The sequence below is a fragment of the Pristiophorus japonicus genome, chromosome 11, assembly GCF_044704955.1.
Source record: "Pristiophorus japonicus isolate sPriJap1 chromosome 11, sPriJap1.hap1, whole genome shotgun sequence".
Lineage (NCBI taxonomy): Eukaryota > Metazoa > Chordata > Chondrichthyes > Pristiophoridae > Pristiophorus > Pristiophorus japonicus.
In genome coordinates, this window is record NC_091987.1 from 137753419 (window position 1) to 137769386 (window position 15968).

Below are 15968 nucleotides of genomic sequence, written 5' to 3' on the forward strand. Positions count from 1 at the left end.
ATTGTGAGCAGTGAGTGGTCTTTGGCGGCAGCTCACTGAAGAGAGCTTCAGCTGAACAATCCCTGCTCCCCTGCAGTAACATCTCTGCCAGTCCTTTAACCTCAAATCAACTTCATCCACTCAAAGACCAACATTGTTATTCATGTTCACTAATATTGCAGGATCTCCAGCTACTACAGGAGCTCTGTCTGCACACACAGATTTGAAAAGAATGATACTTGTCCTGGCTGTAATAATTGCTCACACTAAGTATGGCCCTGGTAAGAGAGCCTAGTGATGACCTTCAGTGCTCTCTCACTGACTCTCGTGCTCCCACAAGGTGCTCCTCCAATGGCTGCAGTACGGGAGGTGAAAGGACACTGCGGCTTAGTCAAGGGCTCCTGAGATGCTGATGGTCGGTGATTCCAGGAGCTCGGGGCCTGAACAGGCCCAGCTGCAGACTACAAGAGTTTGCTTTGGGCCTAGCCAGCCTTCCAGCTACAGTGTGGGCACTGGGGGAGGGGCACACAAGACTCCACACATGCTCTCATTATCAGAGATAGCAACATGTTCTCTTCCCATTGCTGGACTGTCCCTGTTACTGGGCTGTGGCTGCAGGAGATCGGGGATCCAACTGGTGCCCCGATTCATTCAGTCTCCCAGCCTGCCCAAATCAGGGGAGGTGATGGAGACTCGAGCTGGCATGGCCTCAGTGGGAGTATCCAAGAGACAGTATAAGTGGTGCCTGAGAGTCCTTCAGGGAAGGTCCAGTTTCAGTGTCTACTCAGATGACCACACACTCCATGGATGAGTGAAGAGTGTCAATACCATGTGCTAGGTTCCTAAATAAATTGGCAGTGGACTCCCCCACACACTCCGACATGCTGCAGAAGCTTTCTGACAAGCAGTCCAATGCTTTCGGCAACCCTTGGGGCACAGAGAGTCGCCTTCTGTTATAGGCTGGGCCCCGAACTCTGCTCTAAGCCACTATCTAAAGCAGGCGGGGCTCCAGTTACTGTGCTGGCACTCGGAAGGCCAAGAGCAAGGGATGGAAATATTCCAGAGGGCTTTCCACCTCAGTGGAGCTGATGTTACCTTGGAGAGGCGTTCGGTGCGAGGAAGCGGGAGCGAGGGAAGAGCAGGGTTTCCTGAACCTGCTGCAGGTTTTATTTGCCTGTTTCAAAATCCGGATTTTGCACACCATCTTGGTCCTTATTGCCGATTACCATAATCTGAACTTGGCAGGAGGGGCTAACAGGTTTCGCACTCAAGTACTGAATAGGCGCAATTTAAGTGGCTCCTGGCGCTCACTGCCACTGAAGGCGTGGAGAGCTGTGGCCGGCACACAGCGGCACATTGCAGGATGGTGCAGGGACTGAGCGCAATCACAAAATGAATTGCCACTAACCAGCACTGAAAAGTTCACAAATAAATTCTATTGAAAAGTGCACCGTTCATTTAAAATGTGCAGGCACTTTAAATAATGGCGGCCCCGCCAGTTTTCCCAGCCTCCCAGCCTGAGAGCAGCCTTTCGGGAATGTGAGTAGCAATGGCAGGCAGCCCTTACATTTAACTGAGGCCCAAACATGAAATTGGATTGAGCCTCCCACCTCCGTCAGCGTCTCCCGACCACCCGATCTGCACTCCACACCAAAATAGTCCTTCCGAATAAGGCCATTCACTTTGTCTCTTTCTGTTCTCGCTTTAAGACACAGAGAGTGAAGGAGCCATTCTAGCACTGCTGCACGGTGCACACTGGGTGACTGGCCAGTTACAATCACCCAGGAGACTTACCCACCCACATCCCGCTCCCTTCGGGATAAACGGGTGCTTTTCAGAATGGCAGGCAGTGACTAGTGGAGTGCCGCAGGGCTCAGTGTTGGGACCTCAGTGCTTTACAATATACATTAACGATTTAGATGAAGGAATTTAGTGTAATATCTCCAAGTTTGCGGATGACACTAAACTAGGTGGCGGTGTGAGCTGTGAGGAGGATGCTAAGAGGCTGCAGGGTGACTGTAACAGGTTAGATGAGTGAGCAAATGCATGGCAGATGCAGTATAATGTGGATAAATGTGAGGTTATCCATTTTGGGGGCAAAAATACGAGGGCAGAATATTATCTGGATGGCGGGAGATTAGGAAAAGGGGAGGTGCAACGAGACCTGGCTGTCATGGTTCATCAGTCACTGAAAGTGGGCATGCAGGTACAGCAGGCGGTGAAGAAGGCAAATGGTATGTTGGTCTTCATAGCTAGGGGATTTAAGTATAGGAGCAGGGAGGTCTCACTGCAGTTGTACAGGGCCTTAGTGAGGCCTCACCTGGAATATTGCGTTCAGTTTTGGTCTCCTAATCTGAGGAAGGACGCTCTTGCTATTGAGGGAGTGCAGCGAAGGTTCACTAGACTGATTCCAGGGATGGTTGGGCTGTCATATGAAGAGAGACAGGATCAACTGGGCCTTTATTCACTGGAGTTTAGAAGGATGAGAGGGGATCTCATAGAAACATATAAAATTCTGACGCGACTGGACAGGTTAGATGCGGGAAGAATGTTCCCGATGTTGGGGAAGTCCAGAACCAGGGGTCATAGTCTTAGGATAAGGGGTAAGCCATTTAGGACTGAGATGAGGAGAAACTTCTTCACTCAGAGAGTTGTTAACCTGTGGAATTCCCTGCCGCAGAGAGTTGTTGATGCCAATTCATTGGATACATTCAAGAGGGAGTTAGATTATGGCCCTTACGGCTAAGGGGATCAAGGGGTATGGAGAGAAAGCAGGAAAGGGGTACTGAGGGAATGATCAGCCATGATCATATTGAATGGCGGTGCAGGCTCGAAGGGCCAAATGGCCTACTCCTGCACCTATTTTCTATGTTTCTATGTTTCTATGTTTCCCGCAGTCTTCCATTTGAACCTGCTGATCCGAGCCGAGGGTAAGGACATCCGCTGGAAATGGTAAATGTGCAAATCGGGCTCCAATGATGTCCCTGGGGCACGACTGTTATTTTAACCAGTAGCCTGAGGGGGGAAGAGGTTGTAGCTTTCCCAGCACATCAACCTCGCGGGGAGAGGACTCAGGGCCACAAGAAGACAAAGGTTTCTGTAACTTATGTTTTACTTTCCTTGAGGGGTTAGGAAGAGTAGGAGTGCTCCTTGGGCCACAAGGAAAGTTGAAGTCTCCCCTCCATCCCTCACAATCTCATTTTACCAGCGGATTCACAAAATGAATTGCCACTAACCAGCATTGAAAAGTTCACAAATAAATTCTACTGAAAAGTTCACAGTTCAATGACAAGGTGAGCCCCTAGCCCCTCCGATCCTCTTCCCCACAACCTAGCTGAGAATCTGGGATTATTCATTCAGTCCCCAGCAGCGACCTCCCACCAGCTGACATTCTGCCCCCAGCCGCCAGCCAGTTATCGCTCCCCACCACCTTCGGGCAGTCAACTGACCCAGGGTGTGCAGGTGAAGCCTGGGAGTTAACATCACCCGGGACACACTGCTAAGGTCAGACAGTTTCACCACCAGCCTCAGCTCCCGCCCGCCCACTGACTGCCCAGAATTAAAATAGGGACTCTGGATATTGCACCATTAGTGAAGCTGAGACTAGAATCACTATTGGTGGGTTTTACACTCTCCAGGTGAGGTGAACATACTGGCAGAGCTTCAGGCGCAGATCCAGACAGGTGAAGGGAGTGGACAAGGAGTGGCAGTGACATTTAAAGAGATGATGCAAAGTCAAAGAGAATGTCACAAAAGAGGAACAAACATTTGGCCACACTAGTCTTAATCCATTAGCAATCTTTGCCAAGTATCGAGAGGCAGGGAACGATGAGGAGAAGTTAAAAGCAAGGGAAATGATGGGGGGGAATCAATCTGTTGGCATGATTTTACAGAGAGGTGAAAGAGCAGTCCAGCCTCCTACCTCTGGGTTGCTGGCTTTTAAACGAAAAATTGCGCGTGCTTAAAGGGGCCATATGACCCAAAATAAAACTCCAGGGAACTTTGGTGATGGACCATGCGAGAGACACCTGTCCCCACATTCTGGGCAGGCAAACATTTTGCACATTACTGGGCTGTTGGTGTTGATATTCCACTCTCCACACACCCCGCTGAATTTGCTCATGAAACCTGGAGACACCCTTGTCTCCTCGGCTGGGCTGAGCCAGTGGACACTTTTGTTAATCCCTTAATTGGGTATCGCCCCCTGCAGCTGCACTGGGCGAAGACAGCGATAGCTTCCGGGTCCGTGTACCGCTAGCGGGGCACAAGTTAAAGGGGAGGTGGCGGACGGCACAGTGAAATATTCTTCCATTGAGTTGCTGCTTTGGAGGTGGGGTCCATGCCGTGATCGGTCAGCCCGACACTCTGAGGGCCGATCTGTTGGGCAGCACCCCTTTCCCCGGTGGGCCAGGGAGAACCGTTTCTTTACTGCAGAGTTTGCAGCTTGAGCCCTTCCCTTTAATTTAGCGAAGAGCCCCTCCCACGTGGCAACGCTGCATGGCCCAGTGCGTAACACTGCGCCCCGCTCCCGGAGCGTCTGCCCCACTACCGCCCCAGAGAGCGGGGCCCCGTGCCTGGTGCATGATGGCCCGCCTCGGACAAACGTTTCACTGCCCTATGTCTCACCTCCTTTGTATTGTAAAAATGATTGTATGACTTCTGATGTCAAATTGTTGGTGCATGGCAATTTGTTCAGATCATTGTAGAAAGCATTGAGAGACAGGAACCATGCTTTGTTGGTAAAGTAAAAGCTCACACCAAGGCAATAGACTCACACACAATCGGAATCTCCCAAGCTGACAAAGCAGCCAAAGAGCCTGCACACGTAGGTGGTTCCTGGGGCCCATTTCCCTCTGATGCCCCTGTTGGGGGCAGTAGGAATTAAAGGGGTAAATCAGATGATAGAATATGTGAATGAGACCAACAATTTGTGACTAAAAACATTGGAAAATTTAAACAGCAGACTAAGCAGTGCTGGCGGGCACCATCGGGCACAGTCCCGGCATCAGCACCGGGCTTCCAGCCTGAGGAATTTCGGGACCATTTTAGGCAACATTCAGCAGCAGTGGCAAAGTTTCATTTGCAGTTTACAACAACTTGCATTTTTATAACACCTTTAATGTAGTAAAACATCCCAAGGTGCTTCACAGCAGTGTTATAAAACAACATTTGACACCGAGCAACATACAAGAGGTAGAGAGACAGGAAGGATTAGGGAGGGAATTCCAGAGCTTACGGCCTCGGGAGCTGAAGGCACGGACATCAATGATGGAGTGATTAAAATCGGGGATGCTCAGGAGGCCAGAATTAGAGGAGCGCCGATATCTCAGGGTGGGCGGGGAGGTTGTAGGGTTGGAGGACCTTACCGAGATAGGGAGTGGCGAGGCCATGGAGAACTTTGAAAACAAGGATGAGAATTTTTAAATTGAGATGTTGCTTAACCGGGAACCAATATAGGTCAGTGAGCACAGGGGTGATGTGTGAATGGGACTTGGTGTGAGTTAGGACATGGGCATCTGAGTTTTGGATGACCTCAAGTTTACATCGGGTAGAATGTGGGAGGCCAGCCAAGAGTGCGTTGGAATAGTCAAGTCTAGAGATAACAAAGGCATCGATGAAGGTTTCATCAGCAGATGAGCAGGGGCAGGTGCGGAGACAGGCGATGTTACGGAGGTGGTAATAGGCAGTCTTAGTTATGGCATGGATATGTGGTCGGAAGCTCAATTCGGGGTCAAACAGGACACGAAGGTTGTGAACCGTCTGGTTCAATCTCAGACAGTTGTTAGGGAGAGACATGGATTCGGTGGCTAGGAAATGGAGTTTGTGGCAGGGACCGAAGACAATCGGTTCGGTCTTCCCAATATTTAGTACGAGAAAATTTCTTGTCATCCAGTACTGGATGTCAGAATAGAAGTCTATAGAAAGATGCAAGTTCATGGCTATGGCAGCAGGAAATTTGGAGGAAGTTTGTACCAGTGGGCTGGGGAAGGAAGGGAAGTGGCAGAGGCAGCTGATTGGATGGTCTCAATCTTAGAGACCAAGAAGGCCTTGAGATCCTTACACTTGTTGTCAGTGGTGAGGGTGAAGGAGACAGGGGAGAACAGTTTAAGAAGAGAGTTAGCAGTAGAGAATAGAAGCTGGGGTTTATCTTTGCATTCCAGAATGATTCTGGAATAGTGAGCAGTTTTGGCAGACAAGAGCGGGACCGAATAATGCTTATTGTGGTCCAGCCAGATTTGGCGGTGAATGGCTAAACCAGTTGTCCGCCATATCCGTTCAAGTCTTCATCTCTGGGACTTAAAGGAGTGAAGATGAGAGCCCAGGGGGAACGGCCAAGGTGAGAGAGAGTAATTGTGTTAGTCGTGAATAGAGCAGCAAAGTGGTGATGAGGGTGGGGTTGAACACATCGGCAGCTGCAGAAATGTCGTGGTAAATGGAGGGCCACAGGCTGGACAGTTGGGATTTGTAAGTGCAGTTGTAAGTGAGGTTTTTCCAGGAGGGGAGTTGGAGGTGGAGCGGGTGAAGGGATGTGTGGATGGAGAGTGATACGTGCTCAAGCTGGCCTTATCTGTGATTGTCATGATGTGAGTAGTGAAAGATCACCTATTTGAACCAAAGCTGAAAGGATGTTTTCCTACTGTGGACAAAGCCAGTCCAGTCCTTTACCTAATCCGGTGTATAGGTAAAGGTAAATAAATGGTACCAGATCAACCAGCTTAAGTCAGTCAAAAGTGAAACTGATAATTAACACATAATATGCTTGGTTTACAGAACTAAAACTGGAAATGGAGATTGGACGGTATCGAGCGCTCGGACTGATATCCAACCGGGGGGCGGGCCCACTGCCAACGACTCAAGCATGCAGCATCATGGTCAATGGAGAGGAGCCAACACACAGCTGTCACCATGGGGACTGTATATATTGGGGACAGTAAGCCTATGAACTGTGGGATGAATGAAACCACAGTAACGACTTCCCAGGTCTCTACTGGAAGTGTACTATAGATCGCAAATAATCAGAAAGAGATAGAAGAGCAAATATGTAGGCACACTTCTGAGAAGTGCAAAAACCAGAGCAATAATAGTAGCAGATTTCAACTACACCAATATTAAATGGGTAAGAATCAGTGTAAAACATATCGAGGGCACAGAATTCTTAACATGCATTCAGGAGAACATTTTTTAGCCAGTGCACAGCAAGCCCAACAAGGGAGGGGGTGAGTTCTGGACATAGTTTTAGGAAATGAAGCTGGGCAAGTGGAAGGGCAAGTGTGAGAGATTTCTGGTAGTAGTGATCATAATTCAGTTATGTTTAACATAGTTACGGAAAAGGATGAAGATAGACCAAGAGTAAAAGTTCTCAATAGGGGAAAGGTCAATTTTACTAAGCTGAGATGTGATTTAGCAAATCACTGGAAACAGCTACATGAAGGTAAATCAGTGTCAGAGCAGTGGGAGGCATTCAAGGAGGATTTAGTGAGGGTTCAGAAAAAGGGTGGGACTCCGAAATCTCGAGCCCCCTGGATGTCAAGAGGCATACAGGGTAGGATAATGCAAAAAAGGGAAGCTTATGTTGGATACCGAGAGCTAAATACTGCAGAAAGCCTGCAGGAGTATAGAAAGTGCAGGAGAGACATTAAAAAGGAAATTAGGAAAGCAAAGAGGGGGGCGTGAAAAAATATTGGCAAGTAAAATCAAGGAAATCCCTAAGATGTTTTATAAATACATAAAGAGTAAGAGGATAACTAAACAAAGAGTAGGGCCTATTAGTGACCAAAAAGGAAGCTTGTGTGTTGAGGCGGAAGACCTGGGTATGGTTCTTAATCAATACTTTGCATCTGTCTTCACCAAAGAGAGGGCCGATGCAGATATTGTCGTTAAGGAGGAGGAATGTGAAATAGTAAATGAAATAAACATAGTGAGAGAGATAGTATTAAGGGATTTGGCATCTTTGAAAGTAGATAAATCACCAGGTCCGGATGAAATGGAGACCAGGCTGAGAAGCAAGGGAGGAAATAGTGACTCTGCCATCATATTTCAATCCTCTCTGGCTAGAGGTGTGGAGCTGGAGTACTGCTAATGTTATACTGTTTTTTTTAAATGGGAGAAAGGGATAGATCGAGTAATTACAGGCTAATCAGCCTAACCTCGATGGTGGGCAAATTGTTGGAAAAAGTCCTGAGGTACAGTGTTAATGGTCATTTAGAAAGGCAAAGATTAATCAAGGACAGTCAGCATGGATTTGTTCATGGAAGGTCGTGTCCGAGTAACTTGATAGAATTTTTCAGGATGTAACATGGAATGTTGATGATGGTAGCACGTTTCATGAAGTCTACATGGATTTTAGCAAGGCTTTTGACAAGGTCCCACATAGCAGACTGGTTAGAAGACTAAAAGCCCATGGAATCCAAGGGAATGTGGCAATTTGGATCCAAAATTGTCTCTGAGGCAGGAAGCAAAGGGTAATGGTCAAGGGATGTGTTTGTGACTGGAAGGCTGTTCCAGTGGGATTCCACAGGGCACAGTAGTAGGTCCTTTGATTGTTGTGGTATACATCAATGATTTCGACAAACATGTTGGGGGCATGATTAAGAGGTTTCTAGATGATACAAAAATTGGCCATGTGGTTGATAATGAGGAAGAATGCTGTAGACTGCAGGATGATATCAATGGACTGGTCAGGTGGGCAGAAAAGTGGCAAATAGAATTGAATCCAGAGAAGTGTGAGATAATGCATTTGGGGAGGGTTAACAGGCAAGGGAATACACAATAAATAGTAGGACACTGAGAAGTGCAGAGGAACAAAGGGACCTTGGACAGCAGGTCCACAGGTCCCTAAAGGAAACAGGGCAGGGAGATAAGGTGGTTAGAAAGGCATATGGGATTACAGGGTATGGTGGCATAGTAGTTATGTTACTGGACTCGTAATCCCGAGGTCTGGAGTCACAACTTCAAATCGACTACGGCAGCTGGGGAATTTAAATTCAGTGAATTTAGTAAATAATTCTGGAATAAAAAGCGAGTATCAATAATGGTTACCACATAACTATTGGATTGTAATAAAAACCCATCTGGTTTACGAATGCACCTCAGGGAAGGAAATCTGCCATCCTTACCTGGTCTGGTCTGTACATGATTCCAGACCCACAAGGTGGTTGACTCTGAACTGCCCTCTCAAATGGCCTAGCAAGCCGGTTGTACCAAACCGCTGCATCAGTGGTTCAAGAATGTGGCTTACTGCACCTTCTCAAAGGCAATTGGGAATGGGCAATAAATGCTGGCCTTGCCAGCGATGTCCACATGCCAGAAATTAATTTTTAAAACTTTCCTTTATTAGTCGAGGAATAGAATATAAAAGCAGGGTGGTGATGCTTGAATTGTATAAAACACTAGTTAGGCCACAGCTATAGTGCTGTGTACAGTTCTGGTCACCACACTACAGGAAAGATGTGATTGCACTAGAGAGGGTACAGGAGATATACGAGGATGTTGCCAGAACTGGAGAATTTTAGCGATGAAGAAAGATTGGATAGGCTGGGATTGTTTTCTTTGGAACATAGGATGCAGAGGGGAGACTTAATCGAGGTCTATAAAATTATGAGGGGCCGAGATAGAGTGGATTCGTATCTATTTCCCTTAGCAAAGAGGTCAATAACCAGGGGGCTTAGATTTAAAGTAAGTGGTCGTAGGTTTCGAGGGAATTTGAGGAGAACTGTTTTCACCCAGAGGGTGGAGGTCGAGAACTAACTGCCTGAGGGGATGGTAGAGGCAGAAACACTCACCATATTTTAAAAGTTCTTGGATATGCACTTGAAGTGCCGTAACCTACAGGGCTACAGACCAAGAGCTGGAAAGTGGGATTATGCTCGATAGCTCTTTTTCAGCCGAATGGGTGAATAGTCTTCTCCTGTGCCATAAATGTCACTGATTCTATGGGACTAGGGTTATATTTCCTTGAGTATAGAAGATTAATGGGTGATCTGTGCAACGTGGATTTGTAGCCAAAAAGGGAAGCAATTATGAATAGAGAGGATGGACTATCTACGGGGGAAGACAGATACATCTGCCAAAACCTGTCGGTTAGGAGCAGAGTCAAGGATTTGACCAGTACATTCATAGAATCATAGAAAGGTTACAGCACAGAAGAAAGCCATTCAGCCCGTCGAGCCCGTGCTGGCTCTCTGTGTTTGGTGCTCAGAGCTGGATTTTAGCTTAGGGTCATGTATCAAGGGCTCGGTTGTCTTCCAGGACTGGGCTGTGCAAGGAGCAAACTCAAATTCTGCACATCCACCTCTGAATGGAATATGATGTGTAAATACAGCAGTAGATTACAATTTCCTGCTTCCCCTCCTTCAACACCTCCTAATGGGAGCCCGACCACAATAAACAAATGAGAATGAATGCAATGCAATGGGAGCTGATGCTGGAGGTCCTGCCCGGTCACACGTCCAGCATTGAATCCATCCGCTGGGAACTCCATGAGTCATAACAGGATTTTTATTTATTTCCTTATAAATGAGATAAAATGAAGAATAAACATATTTACAACAAGAAACTCACAGCACAATCTGAAACAGGTGGAGAAGGATCGGTGAGTCTGTCGAGTTGAGTTGGATTGTCCACGCTGTATCCTTAAACAGCAGAGTTTATGAATCCATGTCCTCCTCTGGGCCGGCTCCTGTGGAATTTGACAAAGGACGACTCTTAAGAAGACCGCATCCCCTCGGAGACGAGGCCCCATCTATAGGAAGGAACTGCAGCACATTATATATGAGTTGATCCTGCTGGGGAAATCTTTGATGAGTTGTCAGGAAAGTACTTTCAAAAATTCCTCATACTTCAGGCTGCCTTCCCGCGAATGCTCCGGGATTATTGCACAAACCCTCTGTGAGCCGATATATGGGGCGATCGAGCACAATGTTAAAAGACAGGCCCTTTGTACCTCCTCACTCTTTTCATTCAGGTGTAGCAACAAACTGACCAGGTTCAGGTGGATCTGTTCCATAAAGGAAGCCCTTGAATGTCCGTGTCCACATTTGGCCAAAGTGCCAAACACGGTAAATGCGGCAGCACGAACCTGAGTGGATTTGAACTCAAAGAAAGATCGAATTCCTTTTGTTAGTTCAATATAAATGGTCCGATAGCATTGACACTGAGCTGGTCCAAGATCTTTGAGAGAGTTGATGTCACTTCAGTCATGAATTCCTCTTCATGGTAATCCTTGCCCTGCAGTATGTTACTCATTGCAGCCAACAGGTCTGAAGCGTGTCTCTCCATCAGTCCAGATACTCCAATTGGAATATTCCCCAGCCCCCTAATACAGAGCAACCTGACAGCCAGAGTCGAATCCAGTAGACCCATGAGCAAGCTATCCACCAGGGTGTTAGTGAGTAACATGTGGGAGATGGACGTACATTTTAAAAGTTCAGTAAAAAAGGCAGCCACAGTGGCTTTCTGGCCCACCTGTGTAGTTGACAGGACAGGTGCTAGATCCACCACAATCCCAACCAGCTGGTGCTCATTGAACAAGCTCATCGCTCTAGCGAGCAGAGCAATCCCCTTGTGGTGGGTGTGTGGGTCCAACATTAAATCCCAGCCTCCCTTCTCCTGGACAAAATCTACGACCACTTCATTGTGCACTCGATTCAGCACGGCCCTGAGAGTCTCTACTGAGGACAGGCAAAGCTCTCGGCTTCTGCACACTGCTGTTGTTGATGGGTTTTCTGACTGCTCCAATTCACAGCAAGGAATAAAGTCAGAAGGCATATTCACATAGATGGAGGAACCGAGATGTGTTAACAGAGCAGTGAATAAGTCAGAATACAAGGTGTTTACAGCCTCTGCAGACTCCGGCTCTGAGACCATCTCGTACACAGTGCAAGTAACAGCCAGAGGATCAAGGCTCTCGGTTTCTGTCACTGAATGGCTTCTTTCACTAAATGCCACCGTTCTGTTCGGGTATTGCATCAGTTGTTTCAATGAAGTGTCAGCCAATTGGGTCTTCTTTGCTACTGACCTCCAGGTGGCGCTGGTGCACTCGCCCACAGGGAACCTGAGGAGACAACGCACAACGGCTGGCAGGTGCTGGGAAGTGAGCAGAGTGAAGGTTTGTAGAACTGTCAGTGTCACTTCCTGCTGTGTGATTGCTGCCATTTGAAGGTGCAGTGCCTCGAGGATCTCTGAGAGTTGATCCTCCAGCTCAGGGCCACGTCGCTTTACCACAGCTTTCAGTGTAACAGCAGCTGCATTGGAACAGCTGGTTTGGTGGTCAACCAGCCCTTTGAAGAGCATAAAGAGCAGGTTGGCCAGCTGGTCCCGGGGCAAGTGCTGGGAAATGAGTTGTGCGAGCTCGGAGCATCCTTTAAAGAGGACTGTGGTGTCTGTGCTCACCAATTGTTGGTCAATTCTTCTCAGAATCCCTTCCTGCTCATATTGCTCATCTGGATTCACACCTTCAGAACACGCCTGGATCTTTACTAGGATGTACAAACAGTCCATGGCCCTCTGCCGTATGGTAAGCAACGGGTCAACACATCGTGGCAGCAGCTGACCAACTACAGCCCCCAAGTCAATCGGTGCCATTATATTTTCAGCATCAAGCTCCTGCCAGTAGAATGTCAGCAGCTTCGAGGTCATGTCTACTGCTCGCTCTCTTTCATATTCCCGCGGTGATATTATCCATGTCTCCACATATTTGTATATGGTCTGGAGACCCTCAGGGGACAAGTTCTGAAGCAAAAGTTGTTTCAGGAGACAGTAGAGAGCGGCCACACTATCAGTGTAAAGATCTCTTCCTCCTGGGTGAAGAGGTGTCCCGTCCTGGTCCTGGTTGGGGTCCACAAAAACTAAACTGAAAATACTCCTCAAACAGCTTTTAATTAACTGGCATTGATCAGCTTCATTTAGCCGTGGGTTCAGTTGGACAAGGTGCAGGCAGGCATTCATTGCCAACGGCCGAATAGGAGTCTGCAGCAGCTCTGTTGGCTCAGCCTCGATAAGTTGTTGCATGTATTTCAGTCGCTCACTTTTCCTGCTGAAACTCGAGGGGAATGTCCGACTACTGGACTGCACTGCTCTGGCTATCAGGGTCACGCTCTTTATAAGGCTCAAGGTCAGAGTCAAATCCTGGGATTCTTCCTTTAACCTCTGTCCAAGCTGGTTGAGTTGCTCATTTAAAAGTGGCAGAATGTGGTTCTCTGTTCGTGATAATAAAAGGTCCAGTGGAGCTTTGATTGCCAGATACCCAGAGCAAAGGACCAGTGTGCTCTTAGCATTGTCCACCTCAAGATCAGACTGATCCTTATCAACATGGAGGGAACTTCTGGACTTCTTCAGGAGGTTTAAGTTATAATCCATGAGGCTGCTGAAGGTGGCTTCAAAGTTGGTGATAGAGCAGAAACCAATTCCAACAGACACACCCTCTCTCTCAACGGCCTCCCTGTGCTGAGCACTCTGCAGCATTTGTCCAATCTTCCTCTTTATATCTGTGCTACCTGAGTGATGTAGCACCATCCCAAGGCATTTGTAAAGAAACCCCTTCTGTTGTGGATAACTGTGGGAGATTGAGATCTGTTGGGTTATTTCACCAAGCAACTGGCATGTCCACTGCTCGTCATGAATTGTTTCCAGAGTTTTGGACAACAGCAGGATGAGTCTCTCCTCCCATTCTTGCTGGGACAGGGGTTTCTCTGAAGTCTCCACCAAGTTATTAACTAACAATGGAATTTCCTCCTCCCACCTCTGCACTATTGCTGCATGAATATTCAGGCTCATGGCCTGTAGCAGCCTCAGTGCAGCAGCACCCCGGCCTTCTCCCTCACAGGGACAACCCGCTATAACCAGAAGCTGGGTCAGCAGTGCCTGAGGATTGGGGAGATTTGTACGTTGTTTATAAATGAGGAAATACTTCTCATCTCCGGCTTGCAGCTTCTTCTTTGCAAGTTGTGTTAAACACGGAGAGACCATTGTTAGTCCTTTGGTGTATTGAGCCAAGGTAATGAGCCAAGGTAGGAATGGCCAGAGTACATCCTCCATACTCTCCAGAGCTGTCAGAGTGAACATCATCACTTCACATATTCGACTCAAGTCTTCATGGGTAACCTGATCTTCATCAATATCCAATGGGATTTGGTTACATGAGTCGGTGCAGAGAACATATTGTTTCATGACAAACTCCACCATTATTCGTCCTCCTTCTAGATCTAGGTAACCTTCGAGGGCCATGGCACCAATTGTCTCCACAATCAGCTTCTTGACATTGTTGTTGTTGTCTAGAAGCACCAGTTTCAGCTCAGCCACAATTTTGACCTTCCTCCTTTCCAGCTGTGAAGGGACAGCCCTGATAAGTTGCTTGAGGACACTTAGTGCTCCCAGTCTAGTTTGTGGATTCTTGGTTTCCAACTGGCGGAGAGGAATTCGATGATTGAGTCGGCATGATCTTGGGCCAGAACAGTGTAGCAGCCAAGGATCTGATTGTGATTCTCAGCAGCGAGCCGGTTATCACAATCCACTGGAACACAAAACTGTTTGTGCAAGTTGTTAAGCAAATCCTCTATCTGTGTTCCCAGACTTTTACTTCGCATATTGACGGCAGTAGCTACAATCTGACACAGACTACGGCTGATAACAAGTTGTTCGGACTGAAATTTATAGAGAAGCAGGATTCCAGGAATAATCTCGGCAGTTCTACCTCTAGGCTGTCTTTGGGCATCAAGGTGGTGCAGTAACCCAGAGCTTCCACTATTATGATGTTTAATGGTGACTCCGTCTTCTCAAGCCACTTATTGAAAAGCAAATCATAGGCAATGTCCATCTCATTGGCAAAGGATTCTTTAGTCACTGTTGTCTGTGGCCACTTCTCTATATCATCCATGTAGAGTAGAATGTTCTTGCTGAAAGCACCCAGTGCTGCGGCAAACACTGATTTATGGTAGTCGAATGTGACATCCATCAGCACTGGCATCATAACCTCTAGGATGGGCTTGATTAAAGGTACCATCCCATGGACATGGGCTGATGTCAGCCTTATCAATGTTTTGATCATATAAACATGGGATGGATACCCTTTCTTCATATCTTCCAAGGTAACCGCCAGCACTTCTTGTGTAAATCCTAAGCCAATGGCAACCAGGAGGTTACATGCAGCTTCCTGGCTCTGCTGGTCTGCCTCGATCAACGTGGTCGCTCTGAGGTAAGCCATAACGATGAGAGAGTCAGCCACATGGTGTTGAATGAAGCTGAGATTGTCTTGGACGATCATCACCATGGTGTTCAGAATGATTGTGCTCTCTTCATCCCGGAGCCAGACACGGTCCCAGAGGTAGTGACGGCAAGTGAGGAGGACATATTCTGGCCAATGATGTCCCAGTCTATATATAGTCTGGGATATTCCTCGTCGAATGTTGTTATCATTATCGACCAGTCTCTTTAACAGAGCCATTAAGAAAGTGCCAATTCTTCCAGTTGGTTGCTGTGACATTTTCGGGGTCTCGGTTGGTTTCTCTGCAATTTATAATATCACTATAGCAGGGGTATAAGGACAGAAGTAAATTCCATTTGATGCATTGACTTTAGCTCTATCCCAGCTATCCCAGCCTCGCAACCAACTGTATGGTGAACTCCTCCATTAATTGAATTCATCCCCTCAGCTGGTGCATTATTCCAAATATTGATCATCCTTTGAGTTAGAAATGCATTTTTCATTCATTTTAATTACATCTCTATTTCTCCACTTGGCATGAAAGGATGTAGTGTAATATTTTGGGTTCACTTTTTCTGTGCCAATGATTGGCTTTCTTTACTATCAATGTTTTGCATCGATTACAAAGTGGAGGAGTCTGGTGTGAGGCAGATGTGTGCGAGACCCAAGATTTCTTTCTGTGTAGTGGTGGACCTCTCCTGAGATGACATGTTGGGTGAGGTGGTGGATGGTGGAGGTGGATTGCTGTGATTGAAGGTGTATGTAGTGCAGCAAGTAGTTTGTGAATGAA

General features: G+C 47.2%; 1 protein-coding gene across 1 annotated transcript; it reads right to left on the bottom strand.

Annotated features, from left to right (window-relative positions):
• Positions 1-11097: 11097 nt before the first annotated feature.
• On the bottom strand, positions 11098-15244 carry LOC139275591 (maestro heat-like repeat-containing protein family member 1). Its single transcript, XM_070892763.1, has 2 exons — positions 14669-15244; positions 11098-14379 (listed from the first exon to the last, which is right to left on the bottom strand). Exons 1-2 carry the CDS (start codon positions 15242-15244, stop codon positions 11098-11100), a joined length of 3858 nt encoding a protein of 1285 aa, XP_070748864.1.
• Between the last annotated feature and the right edge of the window lie 724 nt (positions 15245-15968).